At 37.0% G+C, this 24,635-nt stretch overlaps 1 protein-coding gene across 1 annotated transcript in view; it reads left to right on the forward strand.

Moving 5' to 3' along the window:
* The window catches only part of ADGRD1 (adhesion G protein-coupled receptor D1), a gene marked incomplete at both ends in the record, with an annotated part of 143,886 nt that overhangs the window by 7,917 nt on the left and 111,334 nt on the right, over nucleotides 1-24,635 (forward strand). Inside the window, 11 exons of the mRNA XM_080628616.1 lie at nucleotides 581-676; nucleotides 2,196-2,318; nucleotides 6,804-6,983; nucleotides 8,180-8,434; nucleotides 11,876-11,940; nucleotides 12,712-12,867; nucleotides 15,528-15,578; nucleotides 16,982-17,099; nucleotides 18,014-18,124; nucleotides 19,834-19,909; nucleotides 23,420-23,561. Of these exons, the coding sequence (XP_080484742.1) occupies nucleotides 581-676; nucleotides 2,196-2,318; nucleotides 6,804-6,983; nucleotides 8,180-8,434; nucleotides 11,876-11,940; nucleotides 12,712-12,867; nucleotides 15,528-15,578; nucleotides 16,982-17,099; nucleotides 18,014-18,124; nucleotides 19,834-19,909; nucleotides 23,420-23,561 (1,373 nt within the window). The remainder of the gene's footprint in view (nucleotides 1-580; nucleotides 677-2,195; nucleotides 2,319-6,803; nucleotides 6,984-8,179; nucleotides 8,435-11,875; nucleotides 11,941-12,711; nucleotides 12,868-15,527; nucleotides 15,579-16,981; nucleotides 17,100-18,013; nucleotides 18,125-19,833; nucleotides 19,910-23,419; nucleotides 23,562-24,635) is intronic.

Consider the following 24,635-nt stretch of genomic DNA (forward strand, 5'->3'; position numbering starts at 1 on the left):
CTTTTAATTTGTGCCCATTGCCTCTTATCTCTTCACTGTATATAACTAAGGAGAGTCTGGCACTATATTTAGCGTCGTTGTGTGTTTATACACACTGATAAGATCCCTGAGCTCTCTCATGTCCAGGCTGAGCAGTGCCAGCATTCTCAGCCTTTCACTGGACTTGCTTCAGGAAGTGCATGTCTCTTGTACGGGGGAATCCAGACCTTAAATTGTCCATAGCTTTCGCACCAGTATAATGATTTTTGGCATAATTGCAGAGCTCCTTACCAACATGATCATATTTCAGAGCTCTTCATCAGCTATTTTTATTTAAACTATTTTTTAATAGTTTTCCTTCTCAGTTTACAGTGAGAAAAAACCCAAATGTTCAACTGATACTGTATTTATTTACCTTGTGTAGTTAAAGAATGTAACATTCACAAGCATACAAGTCCTTAGGAGAAGTGATTGCATGATAATTTTAAAGGCCACTGATCAACATCTGTATGTTGAGAGATATGAACTGGTCAATTCATTACTGATTGTGTTTATTCATTGTTTTGCTTATTTGCTTATTTTCTTTTGTTGTTCCACCCAGCTCTAAGAATCCACAACTTCACTGTGCTTCCTTCCCATAACTCTACCTTTGTATATACCAATGACTCTGCCTACTCTAACTTCTCTGCAACTGTAGGTGAGGATTTACATATTTTTTTGTTCTGCATTTGTCAAGGTTGGATGGTTCTTGTAACACTGGATTCAAAGTTAACACTGAGTTTTGATTCATATGGTCATGTGGTAAAGGTCTGTTTATGCTTACATTGTCATCTGTTATTGAAAAAGCACTCCTGCAATGTTACCTAAGTACCCTGAACTCCTGGGAGAGACATCATCATGCTAAGCAGTAGCCCATGGGAGAATGGGCCCCAGCGGTCCTCCGAAACTGATAATATTTGTATTACACTTAAAATAAACTGAGATAACATTTCAGAAGAACATAAAGAACAATAGGTTGATTCTCTTATTGCTTGCCTTTCAAGGTTAAAAGGAAAAAGAAGCCATTTGCTTTTCACTATTTCTTAGTAATTTTTAAAGGACACCTTAAGACAAAACCAGGCAAATTTGCAAAGCCAGGAAGTAAGATTTTTGTCAACCATGATGTCTTTGATTAACACGATTAGGTTTTTTTTGTTTGGTTTTGGTTTTTTTTTTAAGGGAAGAACCAATCTGTGTAGATATGTCCTTTTAATACTTTTTTCCTTTTTTTACATCAACACACCAGGAGATAAAAAGAAAACAGAAAATGACAACTCTCCAGGCAGAAACCTGATGATTGGAAATTAGCTACACAAGCATAAGCTTAGTAATTTAATTTAAGTCACTAGCATTCATAATTGTGTAGGTGCAAGTGTCCACTTTACGATTGTGTTTCAGCTCACATCTTCTTTACTTCTCGGAAAATCTGACCTAAGGAGAAGGATAGAAATGACAAAACTGTCATTAGGGCTGCTCAGATTCTTGGAGTTTTGTATTTGAATGCTAAACCCACTATTTTTCTACTTTCTAACCGTGAAAGTGTGCTAGCAAATGTGAACTCTATTAATAATGAACTTCAAATGACCCTAATTCCATTCAGTCAGTGCTTTCTTATCTGCTATCTAGGCTATTTTCATAGTTCACACATAATAAGATATATTCAGTATAATGTTAAAAAGAGTGACATCAGTGGCAAGGGAAATACTATGGAAACAGACATGCATTACCTTAGGAGTAAATCTGGCTAGATGAACTTAGAATTCAAGTGACTAAAGAAATGTTTGCTTCCTTTTCTAATACACACTCAAATTTTTAAAAGAAACTTAATTTTATCTCTCAGTTAGAGGCAAAACTTGTTGACTTCTTCCTCAAAGAGGGGAAGATATGAAATGAGACTGATCTGTATGGTTCTTGGAAAAAACCAAACCCTACAAACTCCCAAGAAATAAACCCCCACCAAACTCAAAAACAAAACAGAAAAAAAAACAGTCAAGCAACAACAATAACAAAATCCAAAACAACAAAAAAACCCCAAAATCCACAGAAAAAGTCCCCCAACAAAAGTAAACCTACAGTTGGGACTGGATAAACATATGAGGTATACAAATGTATTAGAATTGTGTTTCTGAGAAGTTTTGTTTATACAAATATTAAACTATATTTTTCTTTTCCTTTAGATATTGTAGAAGGAATGGTGAACAAAGGAATTTACGTCACTGAAAAGAAGGGAGTTACCTTTCTCTTCTTTGGAAGCTATCAAAATTCTTGCATTAGTAATCCAGAAGTTTGTGGACCTGAAGGTTAGTAAATTCATTAATTGCTATTAACATTTCCTTTGCTGTCAAATTACATAATTCAGTGACTATTGTTTCTTTCCTCAGTGGAATGAACTCTAAATTACTGGCTTGACGCTTTGCTTTATTGAGTTTTAAAACAGTTGAGTGTTGTTGAAAATATAGTCTTTGCTAACTGCAATTTAAATTGGAATTAATCACCAGCTACTCAGATCAATGATGTACAGTGCAATTAAATCAAACAAAAACTAAAATCAGCTTTCAGTGCCCAAAAGTTTTGCCTGTGGCACCAAGTTTGATCGTACAAGAACTGCAGTTTGACAAACAATAGAAGTTGTCCTACAGGTTTCAAATTTAGTTTTAAGAGACAGTTTTTCAGTGTGGCCTCTTAGCAGGGATGTGGTTTTTTGGCGTGAGTTTTTTTTAGGTTTATCTTTGGAAATAACAAAATTGGTTTTTTTCCTCTTCACTTTCTTCTTGGGCTATGGTCACAAAATAGCAGGTACAATGGGGACACAGGTTTGAAAATGTGCTGATTACAGGAGGTCATTAAAACTGTATGTGACTGTCAAACCAAACATACAACTAGTCACTAGCATAAAGCATTCACTGGAGACTTAACATTCAGTAGAAATGGATCAGTGGAAAATTGTGGCTTTCCATATGTAAACTCCTGCAGCCCTTAAGCTTGAGAAGTATGGTTAACATTGAATTTTCTGGCTTTTATTGGTTTGGGCCATTCTTCAGACAGGCAACATCACTTGAAATAGGATTTTTTTTTATTTATTTTTTTTTAGCTGCTAAAGCAAGAGCCATGTATGAACTTTTTAAGAAATTAGGCTAAACCCAGACCAGATGGTACATGACTGTTACCTGAGAGTATTAGGAAAAAGTAATTCGGTGTCCTACCACAGGTATTTTTCCAATACATGCTGTATCTTTTCATACCTTTTTATTCATACTACTGGAAAATACAAATGATCAGTAAATCATATTATTTCTACATCTATAGTATAATGTAATGATAACAGTAAATTATTTTTATAGTACCAGAGCACTCCCAGTATCTCTCTAACAAGAACATTAAACCATTAAACACTGAAATGTTCAGCAGATAAAATTTAAAATCATATAAACAATAAACACTAAATCACAGTAGCAGTATAAGGAAGGGGGGGGGCTAAGCCAACGCCCCTTTATCTAAACAATGTGTCTTTGTTTTTCTCCGAATCAAATAACACCTGCAGCAATGATAAGATATAATTTTATTCAAGCCTCCTATTGCTGAAGCATCTTTTGATGTTTGTCTGTGGCATTTGTGTGAAACTGGTGTTAAGTGCACTTAACCAGGGAATGCTTTCTGAAACAATCTTAGGTTGTAATATTTCATCTGAAAATATCCTATGAAACAAAAATCACATTATTTTTTCCTAGGCTAAATTTCATGACATTTCAGAACTCTTTATTTTGACTTGAGAAAACAAATTCTTCTTGTTTTTTAAATGTTGAAATATTCTTCCCCCGCCTTCCTCCTTTCATGAGTAATTTTTAAACAATGGTTTTCTGTAAAGCATTTTGGCTTCATTGAAGTTGCATTTTCAGTCAAAAGAAATATTTTTGGAACATGCAAGGGAATGTTCTCTTAATAGTTTGAACACAGGAGGAGCTGAATTTGGTCAACATGTGGGAAGTTAAAGAAAAATTTAAAAAGTGGTCATATGCACAGCATAGCACTTCAGAACTGTGTGTTTGTTGTGTGTCTGTAATTTTTATTTTTAGTTTCAGCATTTCATGAACTGAAGCGCACATAAAGAGGATTTAGATCCACAGTTTTCCTGTGACTGCAGGATGATCGGTAGTTACCAGAGTAGTCCAGTAGTGAAAGACAGTGAAAGATGGGAAGCCATCTCTACTGCAGACATGCTTTATTACTTAGTATCTCTGCCTACGTCATTTAAACTTCATCTCCCAGCCTGTAAAGGAGGAATACCAGCACTTCCATATCTCTCAAGTGTGGTGAAATGCTGGAAAAAAATTGTAAGAGACTTTGGCAGAGGAATGTCATTAATAGCAGTAATAGATTAACATGGTCTGTTTTGGTGGCCTTTTGAGGTGGTGGAAGATGATGGTGTGTTTCAGCCTGTTACTTGTGTGGTAAAGAAACTGAAGTATGAACTCAGGCTTATCTGCTGATGAAGGTATTGCAACTTCTTACAACAAGCCTCAAATTCTTCAGTTGGGAGTTCACAGCATTTAAAGCTTTAAGCCCATATCCATCAAGATCTAGCAAACTGAGACTGATGATGTTCATATACTGATTGATTTCTAGGAGGCCAATGATAATTGATTAGCATTTCCACAGTGCTTATTTTATCATGTTTAAAGTGTTTAGGGAATAGTATGTATATCATGTAAATCGATGGATGCTGTCATGAGGATAAACAGAACAATTAGACAGGAAGATACTACAGTTATTTATTCTGCGATAATATAATTTTAAACTTTTCTGCTAAGAAATGTGAAATAAAAAAGAATTTACATTCCAGATAGTAGTGGGGAAAAAATTTCTGATTACTGTAGTGAGCTGTTTAAGGCCTTCCCATCTTTAATCACGTAATTGTGAAACACAAAAAAAAAGTTATTTTAACAATAAGTGTGCATAATAGTTTGAGGGCTTCATTACCTTGTGCTGAGCTATCTGGTAGCAAATTGGTGAAGTTCATACTGCCTAGGCAGCCTGCAGAACTGCTCACTATAAAATCATCCAGACAGATACTTTGACTACAGATCCAAAGAGCATAGTCAGTAGGTTAAGGAAGATGATTATTCCCCTCTGTTCACCGATCATGAGATCATATCTGAAGTACTGTCTTCCATTTTTAACCCTTGATACAGAAGAAATGCTGACAAGCCTCAGTCCAGCAAATGACTTAAGGGACTGGATAGTATGACATGGGAGCAGAGGCTGAAGCTTTTCCTTACTCCTTCAAAAAAAGAGAATGCTAAGGGCTGTCTTCAACTGCCTGGGTGGTTATAGAAGCAGATGGAGCTAAACAATCTTGGAGATACACAATGAAAACATGGCAGGCAACAACATAGGCACATTGTACCACAGGAAATGCTGATTAGATCTAGGGAAGTAAGCTTCCTTGCAACATGTGTGGCCAAGAATTTGGGTATTTTGCACAGGAAGGCTGTGCAACCTGCGTGTGGAGTGACATTAAAAATCACAGCTGAACTCTAAGCAGCCAGATCTAGCTCTGAAATTGGCCCTGCTTGGAGCAGGCAGTTTAGACTAGGTGATTTTCAGGGTTGTTGCCCACTTAATTCACTATGATTCTTTGTGGCAAACCTCTTCCACTTCCTTACTTCATAAAATTTTTCTCAACCTGCTCTGAACTGAGGTTTTATTGTTAGCACTTTGTACTATAAATGATAAACCCTTTCAGAGCTGCTTAGTTGAGCCATTTTCTTTGTAATTGTATTTGACTGAAGAAGCTCTCCTGCAGAGTTACTACGAAGTTGTGCAATGCAAGGGAGGTTTGATTTGCTACTTGTGTTTCAGTCAAGCCTCTTGAGGTAACCTTTATTGACGAAACAAGCCATCTTACAGAAATAATATTTTTTTACTAATGTGCAATCTGAAGAGCTCTTAAATTTTATGGTATAATAGTAGAATTGACTGCTAATTGAACAGGTTTATTTGTGGTCAAAGTTAATCATGCACTTGCAGGATTGCCCTTGAGTTTTGGAAAGAATTCTGTGATTTTGTGTAGGTGGGGACCTCAGAATTTCACCTGTGGCTCTGCAGATGTTTCTGTCCTTTTCTTTTACACTGATCTTTGCTTTCAGCAATTATTGGAGCATTGAAGTGTGAAAACACAGGTAGTAACGTGCCTAGAAGAATTTAAGTGTAATTAGCAACCGTTGCCACTGAATAAGCATAGGCATGCTGGCAGCCAGTTAGCCCATCGGTAGCTTGGAAGCAGTCTGTACTATTTCTGGCTCTTTTGGCATTTGGTGAACGTGAAAGAAAGATGCAGATGCTAGTGGAGGATATGGAGGTATGAGAGCAACTTGTGTTTTGAAATATGTAAAGATCACAGGAGGAAAAGGGGATCATCACAGCAGGGTGAGAAAAGTAAGGAGACTGGGGAGATAAGGCCAAAGGAATGGAAGCATAAATATGTAAAAAAAAAAAACAGAACCAAACAAACTAAACTTCATTACTTTTGGTGCTCAAAAAGCTTTAGTTTTAACTGACAGAAGCTACTCAGAAAGCAGTGATGTCCTCATGTGATGCAAAACTGTGGAAGAGATGTTTATTCAGTTTGAACTGTTATATCATTGTTGATTTTAAAAATGCTGCCCTTGTTTGTGCTAGCAGATCATCTGTCCTCCAAAGCATTCCCACTCCCTCTATCCTACAGTACTGGAAAATTTTAATTGCACTTGTTTTTTTGATTAACATTTCTTGCTTCCTTTCATTAGGAGTAACATTTTCCTTCTTCTGGAAGACTCAAGACCAACAGGCTAAGTTTCTCCCTGCCTCTGGTGGACAAGTAATTTCCAGTGGTTTCAAAATCTGTTCAAACGAAGCTGAAGGCTCAGTGGAATTTTACACCCGTGGAAATGCAATGATGAAGTGGAAAGCAAGCTTTAGTCCACCAGGTAAAGTTTATTTTATTTTTTTAATTATTGTTTTATTTGACTTTATTCTTGCACAGAGGTGTATTGGTAAGAGCACAACTTCAGGAAAGAGAAGTGGATATATAAAAGTAGCTGTAGAGCTCTGTGCTTAGAAGTTTCCTTGATGTAGGCAGAGAGAGAAAGTTTGAGCTGAAAAACCAGTGATATTGTATTATAGAACATTTGCAATTCAGTAACAGTCCCCAGACCCAACTTCAGTTGTTTGTGAAGTGGAATTGTTATCGACATCAATATATTGACTGCTTAGATGGAAACTTGTGTGAAGAATCCAAGTCAATCCCTAACAGTTCTTGGTATATTCTAAAACTGGATACATGTGCTGTCCTGTACTGCCTCCTCAATTAAGACTTTATTTGGTAACTACCTAACTGGGTGTTCAGTGCTTTGGTCATTTTGCTGTCTGTTGAGTATCAAGTTTTTTGTGCCATGGTGTAGTATTAATAGACATTTTGGTACATCACGTATCTTCCTGCTTCTATCTAACCTGTGTGTTGTTGAGGAGCAATAATACCTTGTGACTGGAATAAATTCTGTTCTTCTAGTAATCCCAGTGACAATCACTAAACTTTTTCTTGCCTTAATTTACTACCTGAACGTTGGAGAAATATGACTTTCTCACCTTGTAGTAGGCAGAGTTTTTTAAAGCTTGCTAAATCAGTGTGGAAATCTTGGTTTAAGATAAAAGCAGCTAAATGGTAGAATAATTTATATATTTGTGGAATATCCAATCCAAGTGAAAATTAACAGTATGTTTTTGGGCCTCTAGGTATAAGAGAGAAACACTGGCAGTTTTTAATTGATCTATTTTCTTGTTCTCCAGTTTTAGCAGTCTTTATGCAGTTCTTGCTGAACTGTGTTTTGAGACAGAATTGAAGGGACTTTAAATCTTGGCCAATAATACTTAGCAAGTATAATTTATGAAACTGCAGTGAGCCCAAGAAAGAGTTCAGAGAAAAACTAACAGGCATTCTGCCAAAGTATGGGCTTCCCCATGGGTATAAAGATTAATACACATGACATCAGCATTCCATAATTCACTCTTAGCACGTCCTATACAGCTCTATAGCATTGCACAAGTCAGCAAAAACATACTGAACTGGAAAGACCCTAAATGGAATTGATTCATGGGTTTTGCTGTGGTTTTTGATGTTTTGCAGGTCCTTACTGGACTCACATTCTTTTTACTTGGAAATCAAGGGAAGGACTGAAAGTCTATGTCAATGGAACTCTAAACACAACTGATCCCGATGGTAAAGTTTTCTATGATTACGGAGACCCCAGTGCAAATCTACTGACTGGAACAGAGGGGGATCAGACCAAGCGCTATGTGAATGGGGCATTTGATGAATTCATTATATGGGAGAGGGCACTCACCCCCAATGAAATTGAGCAGTACTTCACAGCTGCTGTTGGTGAGTATATGCATTGTTGTCATAATTAATATTCTGTAAACATGCTGACTTAAAAATGTTTAGTGTGTAGGGCTTGTATTCATTTTACATCTTTTAGCTGTTTAACATAATTTTAGAGGCAGAAGTTGCCAGGTATGAATGTCACCAAAACACTCTGCTGTCTTTGACTGTGCAGTTTTTTCATCCTGGGTTATAGCTCCTTAAAAATGCCATAAAAAATTAGCAAGACCTGAAGTATACAGCCATTGTTAGATCCCTTAGGATCAGGAGAAAAGGAGCAATAATTAGACTTGAGGTACAGCAGTATTAGGAAAGACTGACTCCAAATTTCTAACTTGCACTCTGGTTGTTACGTAGCTTAGAGCCAAGTAACTTAGTGTGTTCCAGCAGATGGGGATAATAATGGTTATCTCTCCAGTTCCTGGAATGATAAAGACTTACTAACTCCTGTATGTCTGTGAACTCAAAGAGATCAGCTGAAATGTCATTGAAAAGGCAGAGGATCAGGATTAGAACAAAGACTTTGAAGACTGGCCAGTAAACCCTGCCAGTTGTTCTATGGATCTTTTTCAGTGAAAGCAAGTCTGTTGCTATTAAGTGCTTGTGTGTGAGTAGCAGTTAGAAAACATCCATCTTGGGAAATAAAGTTATGGGGCATCTGGAACATTTGGCTTTGCTGGCAGTTTCCCTGCTTTCATTTATTCTTACTAGGTTACTGGGAGCTAAAGCAGTTACACCCATAACTCTTGTGCTTTTAAACCCATGGGAACCATTTTTACAATGGAAAGTCTTTTGAATAACATATAACTTCTGATGCATGCCTGGAAATGAGAAAGTGTGTGTGACTTCCAGGTTTGGTTATAGCAGTAAAATTATAAAAAAAATAATTATTTTTATTAAAAAAACCATAAAGTAGTTTACGTATAATTAAAGTAGCTGAGAAAGAAAACTTACCACCTGGTATATAGTGAAACAATCACCCTTTGCTTTGCGACACAAATAATACCAATTGCTTTCAAGTTTTTTATTTTTAAATCTTTTTATTTAAAAAAAAAAGATTTCTATGAAAGTCTTTAGAAATTCTGGTTGTGAGAGGATTAATTTGATACAGCAAATGGCTTTAAAATCTTTAAAAAACCCCCAATGTTCATAATATTCTGATCATGTTGGAAAAATGCTTTTGATTTGGCTGCTGTATCTTTCACAACAATCTAGGGTTACTATAACACTATCCGACTCAAAGCTACCATAAATCACATCCTTTGATTTAGTGTAACTCAAGAAGAATGTTATGTTGCTAAACTCAAGAGCAGTAGATTTTCAGATTGACCTGATCTGTCTACATGTGTTCCCTGTTTCACTGTCAGAGAAGTATGAGTTACATAAATACGAAGAGAAGTGCTTTTTAACTCTTTGAATTCTTGTGAGCTCACAGCAACCATCCTCTGCAGCGTTCCATGCTCCCAACTTCGCTCTAACAAATAATCAAGGCATCATGGAAAGCTCTTTCCACAAATGCAAATCTTATTCAGAACTTCAGTTTCTACTTCTTTTCTCTGTACTTTGGTTTGGAAGGAATCTTACTGCAGCTCAAAATATCTGTTAGCTGAGTGTTTGTAGCCAGCTTTTGAAACACTGCAGGAAGAGTTGGGCCCTTTCACTCTGCTGAGATCTAAATTTTTAGTGTTGTATAGAACTGTTTTCTGTCTTTCAATTCCTGCTGATTTTTAGAAGGCTGTATTGCAGACTCACTGATTTATACATTCAGATGTTCATGCTGTGAGCTTTTGTGATTATACTGCAAGTTGCATGACATTGGGGAGGGGGGTTACTGGGTTTTTTTTCTTCTCTTACATCTCTAGTTCACAGGTTTTCAGAGTCATCTGGAGCTATAAGTTTTCTGTGAAAAATAAATTTCTAGCTGCTTAATGGAAAATGAGGCTTGATGTGTATTTTCTACAGGCTTAGGAATTAAAACATAAAGGGATGCCAGGTATTTCTCTAAGTGTGATGAATTTCAAGCCAATATTACTTGAAGTGTCAGGTGATTTGGAACATGTGAGAAATGTCGAGTGTTGAATTTTTTACTTTTTCCTTCCAAGTTGTGGACTGTTCAGATCTTACAAGATTTCTAATTCAAGGAATGAAGTTAAGTCAATATTACAATGCTAATCAACATGGCAAATAAAAGTTATTCTTGGTATCTGCTTACTGACTTTGAAGGACTTAAAGCACAGTTGAAGCTGGACTTACATAGTTTGACATCAGAAACTTAATAGGACAGCCTGATTTTAAATAGGATGGGTAATCATGCTCCTTTTGGATCCATGAGAAAAACGTGTCTTGTGTATGCAACTTCTGGTTTATTGTGCTTGAAATAGCATACTCGTGGCAAATATAAATTCTTGGTAAGACATAGAATAGAAGAAAATGTTTATTCCTCTCTCACAGAAGACCAGTTAAATCCCTTTGAATGGAAATGAATCAATATTATTAAAATGGAACAACTGGAAACCACCCAAAATAGAGTTTATTCTTTTTGTCATGACAAATCATTTATGACATTCTCATGTAGTAATTTTCTAGGGGTATTGTGCTATTGTGACATTGATTAGTAAAGCTATCTGATTAATATTGTTGATTATTATCTGATTAATAGTGACCTCACTGTTGCTTGAAATCAACTTAAAACGCATAACGGAGATATTAACTATAACATGCTCAAACTGCTAATGGAGGTTGTATTTTTACCATTTACTTGCTTTATGCAAAACTGGCTTGCCCTAAAAGCTTTAATATACCACCATTGGTACCTATGTTTTTTGATTTGAGGGTGCCTTAGTTTTGCTGCAAGCAATGAAAGTATTGCCATTGGCTTTGAATAATTCTTATAGGTTATCTTTTTTTCTTAATGTGGAAATGTTTTTCTAATCATGGGTGTGATTTTTATTTGGCACTCAAGCAATTTAGGCTTAAGATATAAGTAAACATTAGCACTTGGAGATCATAGCTGAGACCTGAGTCTCATTTTTTCTGGTGTCTGGATGTTCCAATCCCAGTTTCTCATATATAGAAATACAGCAAGGTCATGTATGAAATTGTGAGAGATGCCTAGAGATTATAACTTATTTCTTAGACAAGATTTTTCTTCTTTATTTTCCCCGAATACTTTGCATAAATATTGGGGGAAGAGCTAGCAAAGGAAGATGGATGCCAGTGTTTTAATTGTACAGTGTCCCTTTTCATTGAGATATAACACTTGAAATCTCCTGTTTGCAAACAAAGGTCTAAGTGTTTAAAATAAGTGTTAAAATTGGTGAATCATTACACAAAATGCCTTAAATAAGCCTGTGTAGCTACAGTACCACACATAAGTAAAATGCACAGGACAGCACATATCAGATTTATTAACACTTGCATTTTTGTATGTGTTTTCCCCAGGCATGCAAGTTCTGCTTTCTTCAACACTTCCATGGTCTGTGATGACAACTACTACGAAACCTGTGGTAGGACAAGTCCTCAGAATTATTTGCTATACTGTCCGAATGTGTACATTTTACAGAGCCTCCTCACTTAACCATTTTCATTAATGGCACTTGTTTTAGCATCCAGTTATAAATACTTCCAGATAGGCATAGGGAGAACTTTTAGCGACATGGGCAGTCAGTACAAAACTCTTAATGTAAGACAGATAAAGGGTATTAATTGTTAAAAATATATCTATATTAGAAAATATTTCTATTTAATAGAAAAAATATTAACATTTCAGAAGTGTTTCACTGATCTTTGAAGGTACAGGACATTCAAAAACATATTGTGAACCTTTCCTCGTTTCCTTTAAAATTAGAGAAAAAATCTCACCACGTAACAATTTGTTTTCATCTGTTTAGTAAATATGTAATGAAAACTGTTAAAATTAATTTTTCATATGCAGAATACAATTAGTTGCAATCAACCTACGTGCAATTAGCTGTTGCAGTGTATTTTCTCTTTATTGCTATCTGCAGTGTCAAAGTTTTATTAGTTTTCTTCTTGCTCACAGAGGCTTTCAGGAAACCATAGCAGATAGGACCTGAATTGCTAATAGAAATATTAAATTTTGCCTGTTTATCCTGTCTGTCTGTTTATCTGTGTGCTTTCCTTGTCACTTGGCTTCTGTGGCCTCCTAGATCATCTTCCTCCACAGCAGTCTGCTATGCTTCAAACTCCCTTTTGGGCTAAAACAATTAACCACCTCCCTGTGGAATAATTTCTGATGAGTTGTATCTCTCCTGTAGCTCTCTACAAATGCCTATCGTCCCATCATAACAAATCTCACTGAGGAGAAAGGGAACTTCCGCTCCCCTGACGCCATGCTGGCCTACCTGGAGAACATGTCCTTCAGCTTGCCCAACAAATCCTTGTCAGAAAGTACTGCTCTGAGCCTAACAGAGGTAAGTGTTTTTCACATCTGTGTGTGGAGCCAGATAACCCTGAAATTTCTCCAGAAGCTGGAATTTCAACTGCAGCTTCAAAAGTTTTTGGCAATTGCAGAAAATACGTGTGAAAAAAGCAGTAGCTATTTTAAGGAGTAGCAGAAGGTGAATTCCAACCAGAGAAAATAGTTCAAAGGTCTCAGTTCTTGGGGGTATTACCTAATGCATTTGGGCCTATTTCTACAAGACACTGCAGTCAGAGTAGTGACAGAAGCAAAAAGGAGGCATACGTAAGCTGATAGCAAGCTAAATAAATTAGATGTAGGGAGCATTCCAGTTGTGGCTGTTTCAGTCTGGCCCTGATTACCTGCCCAAGTATTATCTTTTAACTTCTTATCTTTTTGATTCACTTTCTTATCACTTATCTTTCTTATCTTTTTGATTCACTTTCTGTTTTTTGATTCACCTTCTTACCTTTTTTATTCATTTTAACCTTAGAAGGTTAAAATTTACGAATTATTGCCGTCTGCCCAACCTTTTGTTAGCATTTATGGCTCCTGTAGTAAGCAGAGGGCAAGTTGTGCCTCTCCTCTGACTTCTCTTTCACCAAGTCGTACACTCTTCTTTCTGGACTCAAAGGGTCAGAGACACACATCCAGCTCTGCCAGGTCTGGAGGTGAGAAGCTGTGGGAGAATGCCTGTCTGTGGTGGTGGTGTTCCTAGCTTTTGTGAGTCAACAGCTTTATCTTGCACAGAGTTCCAATCACAGCCAGAACTCCTGTGCAGACATACTTCAAATCTCCAGTGAAACTGGTTCCTGGGAAGATAAGGTCCCAAGCTTAACTGAGTTAATTTATTTTTGTTTAATCCACAAAGTGTGCGTATGGGGAAGGTGTTTTCAGCAGTCTGAGCTGAGGACAAGAGGTCAGTTTTCTGTTAAGGTAAAGTTAGTCTTCTGTAAAAGGATGGGCATCTAATTCCCTGATTTCAGCAGGCTAGAAACCTATTATTACAGTAATCAGCTCTGGCCTCACTGGGGATTGTTCCTTTAAGCCTGTGGTAACACCAGGGTGGTGAGGATTATTTACTCAGGCAAACAATATAAATAAATTCTTTTGAAAACTACATGGACAGCAATTGATAGTTTGTGTTGAAAGCTTAGCATTTGCAAACTGTAAAGCTTGGATTTCATGGATCAGTTAGATATGTTGCAAAAACCCTTCTAAAAGGCTCTAAAAAGCTGTTTCCTTTGTTTTGCTGAAAATTTTGTGGGGGCTCTAAATTGAAAATGGAGCATCATCCTGTCACATATCATACCTGTTTCCCACATCATTTCAGTTGCCATTTTGTTGCTCATTCAAGCTATCTGATGCTGCTTTGTGTGCCGTGAAAGTGATTTGCAGACAGAAATGTGGGACATGATTATCTTTAGCAAAGCTATTTTGGAAAGTAAAGACAAGAGAGTTCTGATCATACATACAGACTGTCATTTGTCTGACTGATGGTTAGGCTTTGCGTTGTCTGCAGCTAATTCCCTGAAAGACAGACACTGAGCACACATGCTGTTTTTAGTAAAGTTATCTGTTCTGATTGTCATATGCCTCACAGCACGAGAAGATTTAAGTGATATGCAGTAAACTTTCTGATTACGAACAAATATTCATTATGCATTGCTTCTGATAAATGTCTTGTGTTTTCTGTAATAATGCTGCTTTGCTCAGTAGCTCCCATGCTACTGCTTTCCCTCCCTTTCCAGTGTCCAACACATCTCTTTTAGAGTAACTCAGGATGCTATGACCTGAAAAGAGATACTTACTGAATGCTCTGGGCAGTCTGGACTGGGTTCTGGGTTTTAGATAACTTCTGTACATGCCAGGTAGAATTCCATACTGAACGTTTGAGAGGGGCTGCATGGTTTGTGCTGCCCAAAAGTAAGCTCACGTAGTAAAGCTCTAGTACTGCCCTATATATTACAGTTTGTAAAATCATGCTCGGAAAACTCTTGCAGCTTTCTTCCATGTTTCTTAATGGAACTTTTATATATTTAATTGATGGTTTTAAGGCATTTTAACAGAGAAGTTTAAGCAGGAGATGGGGGGTTTGTTTGAGTTTTTTTATTATTATTTTTATTTTTTTTTGTGCTCTCTCTTCTGTTTGTCTTCATCAGCGAGACCTCTTGGGACAGAGACTGTATCATGTTGAGCACTTGAACAGTGCCCACTATGACAGATCTGGACCTCTAAACCAATGTTAATGTGCAAAAGTTAAGCAGATAATAAATTGTACAAGTGATGTGACCCAGATATATACCAAATGCTGTTGAAATATCTGCTTCTCTAAGGCTGAAAGAGGTATTGATGTCATATAAATTTAGATAAAATGGAGGATAATGTCACTTTAGTCTTAGTTCCAGTGTTGTCACCTTGGCTGTAGTTTAGTGATTGCAATTTGGGAGTTTCATAGTGGTGTTACTTTGAATAAATAAATTATTACTTTAAAATGTCACTGTACAGAACACAAGAGTGCTGGCAAGTGGAGATGAACCTGTGACTTGAATCAAAATGGGATTGTAATCTTAAACCTAAGAAATTCATAGCAGAGACCGGCCTTCGATCCTTACCAGGAGATGTAGTTGATAAATAAATAATCAAATTAATACAGTTTTATTTATTTTTTAGGCATTTTTAAAAGCCATAGAAGACTTTATGTTATTGCCCAACTGGAGTGAGGTAAGACAAATAGTCTCATATTTGTAGGTTAGTTCAGCTGCATAATTTCACATGGATAGTAATGAAACTGTTTGCCTGCATTATTAATCTTGTTAGGACTTTTTTAGCAGCCTGACTGACTTATTTTCTTACATTACTTTAATATTTTCAGTAAAGAACCACAGACAAAACAATTATGTCATTTTCTTTTATGATACGGTTTTGAGGGTTAAAATAAGAGAACTTTATCTGCTTCTGCTTCTGTTTCCACATATTTCAGGATAAATGAAACAATTATATATATAATAAAACAGATATTGTTGCTAAAGTGTTTAATTGCTCCTTTTTTAGTGTCCAGTTCTGGGCCCCTCAGTTCAAGAAGTACAGGGACCTGCTGGAGAGAGTCCAGCGCAGGGCAACTAAGATGATTAAGGGAGTGGAGCATCTCCCTTATGAGGAAAGGCTGAGGGAGCTGGGTCTCTATAGTTTGGAGAAGAGGAGACTGCGGGGGGACCTTATTAGTGTATATAAATATATAAAGGGGGAGTGTCATGAGGATGGAGCCTGGCTCTTCTCCTTGGTAAACAATGATGGGACAAGGGGTAATGGGTATAAACTGGAACACAAGAGGTTCCACTTAAACTTGAGAAGAAACTTCTTCTCAGTGAGGGTGACAGAACACTGGAACAGGCTGCCCAGGAAGGTTGTGGAGTCTCCTTCTCTGGAGACATTCAAAACCCGCCTGGACACATTCCTATGTAACCTTATCTAGGTGTTCCTGCTCTGGCAGGGGGATTGGACTAGATGATCTTTTGAGGTCCCTTCCAATCTCTAACATACTGTGATACTGTGAACTTAGGTATTTAAAAGTTTATATTTGCTTTATAGATTTATATTTTCAATGCATATGAAATGTGTGGTAGTGCTTACCTGTTTAGTGAATTGAAGCTTTGAAAGAGATTAAAGCTAATATAGGGAAAACTAGGAAAATCAGTGTTCTTTCTCTTCTAGTGTGCCTTTTAGAGTGCAGAGAAATAGTTGCAGGGGGATCTCAGGAATTTCCTGAGATTTTTTTTTTTTTACAATCTTAAGGGAGCGCAGACTTAAGAACAGAGACCTTTTAAACTGAGAGGGAGAGACTAAAATAAGTCAAGGTCTTACTGAAGCCGAAAATGCTTTAAGACCAGAAGATAGCTAATTGGCTTAACTTTTTAGCCTAAAATTCTTGGGAAGTGGCTTTATACTGGGGACAGTTTATGTAAGATTTTGTCCACTATATGTGGAAGAGGTGGTGGAGAAAGTCACATTTGACTTTGGATGGTTGAATGTTGGCGCACATTGGAATTCAACATGGCACCTTCGTATTTTGTGCTTTGAACTTCATCTTTTTTTGTTGTAAAGCCTTCTATTTCTTTTTCCTACAGACCTCTTACATATTTGGAAGTCTAATTCAAACTATTGACAGTGTGATGGCTCATATGACATGCAATCTGGATGAAAACTCCTTACCTTCAACTGTTGAGAGCACATCATCTGTGGCAGGTAGGATTTAACAAGAATGTTCTCTCTGGGCTGTGTGGATGTCCTAAATACTTCTGTGCTTCGTAGCCTGTCCTTTTCCCAGCGTTAAGGAGGAAATGAAAACAGATAATTTCCTGGTTCGAATACAAAACAGTGTTTCAGTTGTGGAAATATGACTGTGCAGTTAATTTACAGGTAATCTGCTCTGACTGTTCTTGAACTTCCTTGAGGTTACTGGAGAGGGGTTTAGAACATAAATTCTATGAAATCAATCTAGTAATACTGTACTAATAGGCAGTTAAAGGACCTAGAGCTCCCATGCAGCACTCCGAAGCTGCAGATGTCTGAAAGGTAAAAAATCTTAATTTTGAATGTTTCTGCAAGAGATGGCAAATAGTAGGAATAGTTTTGACCTTTTAGGATAATTTTATTTTACTGCTGTTTAGCATCCTAGCACCCTAGTTTCATCTGTGCCTTTGGATGCTACAGGTAGCAAAAGTAATTTATCTGTCCTGGCATTCTGCTCTGACTTGTTGGGACCTGTGTGAGGGGACAAATAACCTGAGCACTCACTAGTACCATTAACGTATGATATGTACTGTCTTGAACACTGGCATTCTCAAATGGAGCAGTGGAGGTCTGAAATAATGTCTTCAAATGTCAGTGGAAGAGTGTGTTATCAATCTGCTTTGCTTGCCCTGGTAAGCTTAGTATTTGAGCATGGGTGAAGTGATCCATGGTATATTAACAGTGTGCTTACCACCTTCTCTGTCATAAAACAGCTGGATATAAAAGGCAATTTTATACCTGGGGAATTGACTCTATTTTCTGAAAATATCTGGGGTTTTAAATTCAGGACACTGTAATAGCTATTAAGGAAGTCTAGTTGTAGAGGCTATGTATTTATTCATATTTTTGTTTGGGCTATCACACAGATTACATCTTGATCAAGATGCATCCTCAGATGGTGAATTTGTCCCACTATCGATTTCCATCTCGAGGACAGAGTTATATTTCCATTCCCAGTGAAGCTTTTCATGAAAAAGGTAAGGGAAGGATTTAAAGGGAGGAGTGGAGTCATACAAACAGGGTATCCAAAAACGATTTTGTTTGAAAGCAGGTTTTGGCTTGCTTTATTTTTTCCAAGTTACTAATCAGATTGCTGTTGATCATACTGGCTCTGTAGAAGCAGCAGTTGTCCTGTCATGTGAATGAATGATTGATGTGGTAGAATTTTCATATTACTTTAATTAATCTTGAATAATAGAGCTGGGCCACAGATACTGAAGCTGTTTGACATCTTTTTACAGCAGAGAAGCCATAATTTCAAAAAAACCCACTTTTTTCATTATCTGAACTGGTTATTTTTCAGAAATTCCAAGGTGTCAGCTCAGGTATTACTTATCCCTTCATGCAAAATCACTCTTAAAATGTTGTATGAGATTAAACTATAAAATGACAGGTTTAACCAACAGCAGCTACAAAAGTAGAATAAAGATGTAAAGTACAGTTAAGGCAAAAAGCAGAACTCGGAAATCCATACCTCAGCTAAAATTTAATAATCTCAAAAGCAAGGTATGGCAAAAATCTGAAGCTTTAGTCAACACCCTAAGACAACAATGTTTGAAGTTAATTATCTATGTTTTAATCAGGGATTGAAGGAGCCTATTTAAGAAAAGCATCTACTTGCATCCTCAAATCTTTGAAAATCTGATTTATATGCCCTAAATTCCAGCCCATGGAGTTTACACTGCAGAGACCTTTCTGCAGTTTCCTTTGTTGAAGGGAAGTTGGTTCCTATTCAGGCAGTGCAAAGTCAGCTGCAAATAACCTGCAGTGAGAAATACTCTTAATAACTGCTGAACTGTCTACCTGATTTGTGGTGGCAGCCTTGATTCTTAGCACTGGCAGGGGGCTCTGGCTGGAGACTTAACTGCAAGTGCTTTGAGGCTGCAATAACTATAATTGCAAGCCAACTTGTAATGTCAAAAATAGCATGTGAGAGGACTTTTTTTTTCCTTTCCCACTTAAAGTTTCCTTCAGAACATAATCATGCTTGGTATCCTGAAATGAGCTAGCCCATTAAATTTTAACTCTTTCTCCCAGCTAAAGCTCACTTGTGAGTACTTTCAGCCCTCAGGCCACACTTCTGCACTGTCTGAATGAGCTAACCTAAAAATTTATTATTCCACTTCAAATAGTTAATGCTATAAATACTTGGAACCCAGCAATAGGGATAGTAAAAGACATCTGTGTGGCTAACACTTAGAAAATACATGTCTGTCTCTTCGCTCAGATGCTGGAGAACCCATAAATATTTGGAATGCAGGCAGCAAATAGATGACCAAAGTGGAAACTGTTCACCCATGTTTGAGCTTCATAAACTGCCAGTTAATATAGGTGGTTGCAAAGTGGCTTTGAGAATGCTGTAGCTACTATTGAGACATACTTTGGTATGTCATGCAACCCTTTCTAGTGCTGTGTGGGAATTAATAATTGACAACTGATTAACTTATTTTTGGAGTATAGTTGCACAGGGCAGGCATCCTTGTGTTGTGCTTTTGATGTCTCCTGTGCTGTACTGCAAGATGTTAATACTTTTTCATTTTTAAAGAATCATCAGAAATCTGCTAAAGCAAAGACACGAAAATCTATAGGAGTCAAGGTTCTTAACAAGGAGTTTCAGGTCTAGGAGAGAATTGTCTCTTGTTTAAACGGTTGCTCTGAGGAATAACCCCTGTTCCCTTTTTCACAGCTTGGATTACCATTGTTGGCCTGCTTTACCATAATATGCATTATTTCTTTCATAATATCAACCCTTTGGATACCAAGTAAGTACCTCAGACCTCTCATGCTGTAACAGCTTGTTTATTTCCTTACTGATATACCTTGATAACAGTCATATCATTATCAACTATAAATTACGTATAAATTACGAGCCATAATCCTGATTCTGCAATACTGAGGACATGTAGTCATTAACTAGAGAAAGATTAAAGCTTACCTTAGATATTTTGTTTTATGTTGTAATAAAATAGATTCACATAGTGACATGTTTGTCTTTCTCTGTCTTCTCCTTCTATTCATCAGATCTGGTATTAGAATTTCATAATTTTAATCTGTCTCATGAAAGGAAATTACATCTTTTCTCCTGAGGCGTGTAAAGATAAAGCACTTAAATGAAACAAGCAAGAAAACATAACATCCCTTTTTAGATAAAATCTGAACACTAATCCTAGAAACCTGTAAGGTTATTTTATAACAAGAGGCCAGGCAATGCTTTAAAGACCTTTTGTTTTATATGCTGCATCAATGAAATCATTAGCGTATAAGATAAAGTAAATGCAAATCTGTATACCTCTCAGCAATGCAGTTTCCCAGGGAGTTTTGGAAGGCCATTCATGTAAATCATTACACTTTCAAGTTAGTATGACTTTATGTTTTTATTTGATCTTCACTGGAGTGTGTATATTAGTTTACACTTTCTCTCAGTCTTTTCCAGTCTCTGACTTTTTCTGTGTTTTTTATGACAGTAGAAGGAAAGATGCAGCATCTCAGCTGTCAGGAATTGCCTTCCTTTTTTTACATATACTTAAATGGAAGGTCATGATCACATGAACTCATTTGTGAACTTCAGGGTCAAGAATCCTGTCTTATAACCACACTTGATCACACTGAAATAATCACATGAGCTTTTTAAATCAAGTAGCAAGCTGTGTTGTTGTTTACCCTTTTCTCTGAAGAAAAGGGCACTTAGCCGATGGCTGTACAGGAACCATGTCATTAGTGTGAAGAAATAGAAGTAACAATTTAAGACAGCTTGTGTTTTTCAAACATGAGGATCAGTGCCATGTATTAAGATAATAAGCTGCAATCTCAGCTTCTCAAAGACAGAAGGAATTGATATGGTCTTGACTTAGGTCAAAGATTAGCAAACGCAATATGATTAAAGATGCTGCATATCAAAATGCTATATTCTAGCAGATTGTCATAGAGTCTATAGCTCTTGGAGTGCTGATATAGCAAAATAAATCAGGTATGTCATGTCTTTGAATTTTGTGGGGTAGGACAACCTGGATGCCCATTCCTGTTTCAAAGAGTTGTATGTGGTTTTTAGCACTCACTTTCAAGAAGGAAGGATTTGGCCCTGCCACAGTGTTAAAGACAAACATAAAGACACTGGAGGAGAAGCGCCTCCTAATTTAATTATATTAATAATTCTAACTTAGAATCATAGAATAGTTAGGGTTGGAATGGACCTTAAGATCATCTAGTTCCAATCCCCCTGCCATGGGCAGGGACACCTCACACTAAACCATGTCACCCAAGGCTCTGTCCAACCTGGCCTTGCACACCTCCAGTGACTGAGCATTCACAACCCTAACAGTAAAGAACTTCTTCCTTATATCCAATCTAAACTTCCCCTGTTTAAGTTTTAACCCCATACCCCTTGTCCTGTCACTACAGTTTCTAATGAATAGTCCCTCCCCAGCATCCCTATAGCCCCTCTTCAGATACTCCTTGAATTGTTTGCAGTATGTCATGCACTACAGCATCATGTCTTTAAAATTCCAGATGCAGATATGTCCAAAATAGCATCTAAAAATCTAGTAAACCAGAGAATGCTAGCTTAGCAATGGAATCAAACCCCCAGTATTCAAAAGAGGTTTTAAAAATAAGTACGTATTTCTTCTGCTGGGTATTCTGTTTTGTGTGCTATTGTAACTTTTTTGCTTACATTTCAGGAGAATAACAATATTTTCCCAGAACAGTTTGTTTTAAAGACTTTTTTTTTATGTTCTTTCTAGAACTGGGCTTCTTAAACACCTGTAATTTGAAGCATGTCCATTTTCTTCTTAAGGGCAATTTTTATTTCTTTTGTGGTAGAAAGCTAAAACCAAAACTCTTGGAGCTTTTATGCTGTACAGACAGATGACTTCTATTTCCAGACTGCATAAATAACAGTTTCCAAGAGAAGTCAGTTTTGAGTCTTTAAAAAAAAAAAAAGAATCACAATAAAGAAAAGGTTTTGAGACCAGTTCTGCTCCTGCTCACATACAGTTTGTGTAAAGCTGTAGTAATCCCACTGAAGGTAGCTGGATGACAGCCTCACTGCAATCTAGGGCCACGATGATGAAAGGTTTGCATATGCAAGCATGAAACACCAACACAGTGTGTTGCTTCTGCTGAATTTCTTTTATGCTTCAAAAGTCATATAGTTCTCTACAGTTAAAAGAGCAGGTAATGTGTGTAGAAAAAAGTTCATCCTGTTAATCTTTGAAGGAGAAATCTCCACATCAGATAGCGGTCTTAACACTGAGTCCTTCTGTATATACTTAAACTTTTCAGTTTAAGTTTGCAGTACCAAATCCTGCACTCAGATGAACAAATTCAATTCACATGCTGGTTACTGGGTTTCTGATACTGATGTGTCAGAACTAAGAACTGGTGCTTGGGTTTCTGCTGAACGAGTTCCGTTTTATTTTAGCTTGCTGAGGAACTGAATTAAGTTATTTTAAAGTTTGACATGACTACCTTATTTTTTCTGAGAGGCAAATAAGAAACCATTGCAAAGTGATGGCAGATGTAAATAAGGTGTTTTTTAATGTGATTTGCAAACTGATTATTCCCAGTGGTGTGCTATGTTTGAAAACACATGCTGATGGTTAATTTGCCATGGCTCATATTTCTCATAGTAAATACCATTCATTCACATACTCAAGAGGTAGATGACAGTGACCATTTTACTTCTGCAGTTTGTTACTAATGGTGTAAAAACTTTTATCCTGCAGCCAGATGGATCTTAGTTACTCCTAAATGTGCAAAAATGCCAAAGTCATAAGTTTAAGCTGAAAGCAGAAATAGAAGGGTCCTTATGTACTGCAAAATTACTTTAGCGAGAAAAAAAGCATTACCTGCACGATTAGTTTAGCTGTTTGTGTTGTGACCTGACTTAATCTCTAATGAACCAAAGTTTAATTAGACAGCATGAAACCCCTTCAAGTTTTCTTCTCACTTTGGTTGTTTTTCTTAGTTTTTTCTTACATCCCTTACTTTGTAGGATTCTTCCTAATTATCAAAAGCACTTTCAGCAAGGCTTATAAATCTGCAGAAGAGGAATAGAATGAAGGAATACTTACAACTTCAAGTACCCTAATGTCTACAGATGTTCCTTATACTTTTTAGCTGTTGCTTCTAGTCCTGTAATGTCTTTTGGGGCCAGATCTTGCTGGAAATTCATCGACTTTAAAGGAAAAAGGAGGTTCTGTGTTAGTGGTGGTGTGGGTGAACTAGAAAAATGTGGTTGTTATACTTGCTAAATATATTTGTTTCTTCCCAAGGATTGCTGAAGCTACTGCCTACAAAGGTTATATGATCTCAGCAGCAAGTTACCTTATCTCTGTCAAAGTGGAACCTCTGCCCAAGCTGTCCCAGAGTCTGTCAGGATCTCCTCTTATTACCATCCAGCTCACCCACAAATTGGTAAGGGAAATGGTACCATATTTTTAGTAGCAATTCAGATGACATTTGTGACTGTGGTATTATGTTTTTCCAACTGTTGCACTTCAGTGACTTCAGTTTCCATCACTGCACAAGGCTGATTGGTGCACAAGGCTGATGGGTGCACATGTTGAAAAAGGTGAAGTGACAAGGTATAGCTTTAGACCTTTCTATATGTATTGTTCTGTGAATGTGTTTGTGCAGGCTACAGTAGGATGGTATAAATTACTTCTTTCTCATTAGAGCTTCCAAAACCAAGAATTCATTTATGGCTTTTGCTTTTGGTTTTAATGCAGACATAGCTGAGGTGTTTTGAATATTCTCATGAATAAACCCAGAGAAAGTTCTCCTCCAAGGGCAGACACAAATATGATAGGCAGAGCATCCCCTGGCATAGGAGTGGAGCAGTTCTATTCTGAACTGCCCTTTCTAGAGGGCAGAGCATTCTGAATCTAACTAACAAGAGACAAGAAACACAATAATTTTATTCAAACTGACCAATTTTGGTTACACATTTCAATTTCACCAAATCAGCATATTCCAGTAAAAACCTGGAAAGCTAGCTGATTTTGATTTGCTCTTGAAGAAGAAGGCATTTCTTTGTCTTGACAGTGGAATGGTGAAAAGTTGTGTGCAGATCTCAGGTGCTGGAATGGGGCATGCAGCATCTGTGACCTACTTACAGCATTGATTGGAAATGTTAAAAGAAAGATTTCAATTCTAAAAGGTTTCATAGAAAACATCTCTCCTGTGTTCTTCCGAATATTCATTGTATTTTTCTCTCAGTGGCTGTTCTCAAACCAGTTTATATTCTTCCTGTTATGCTTCTGATAAAGATGGAGTAGGCAATGGAAAACAAATACATGAAAAAACCCAAAGGCATAGAAATGAAAAGTGTTGTTTTGCTGACAGTTTTGTAAACTAAAGACTCTTGTGAATGTCCCCAGTGGACTCTTAGAGGCGGGCACTTGGAAGGAAAGATTATTTTGTGTAGATCGTTTATAAAATGTACTTTGCTTTATTTATTCAGGTACCTCCTCATGCTTTAGTATGATT

Source organism: Psittacula echo, assembly GCF_963264785.1.
Source record: "Psittacula echo genome assembly, chromosome: 13".
In the NCBI taxonomy this organism is placed as follows: Eukaryota; Metazoa; Chordata; class Aves; order Psittaciformes; family Psittacidae; genus Psittacula; species Psittacula echo.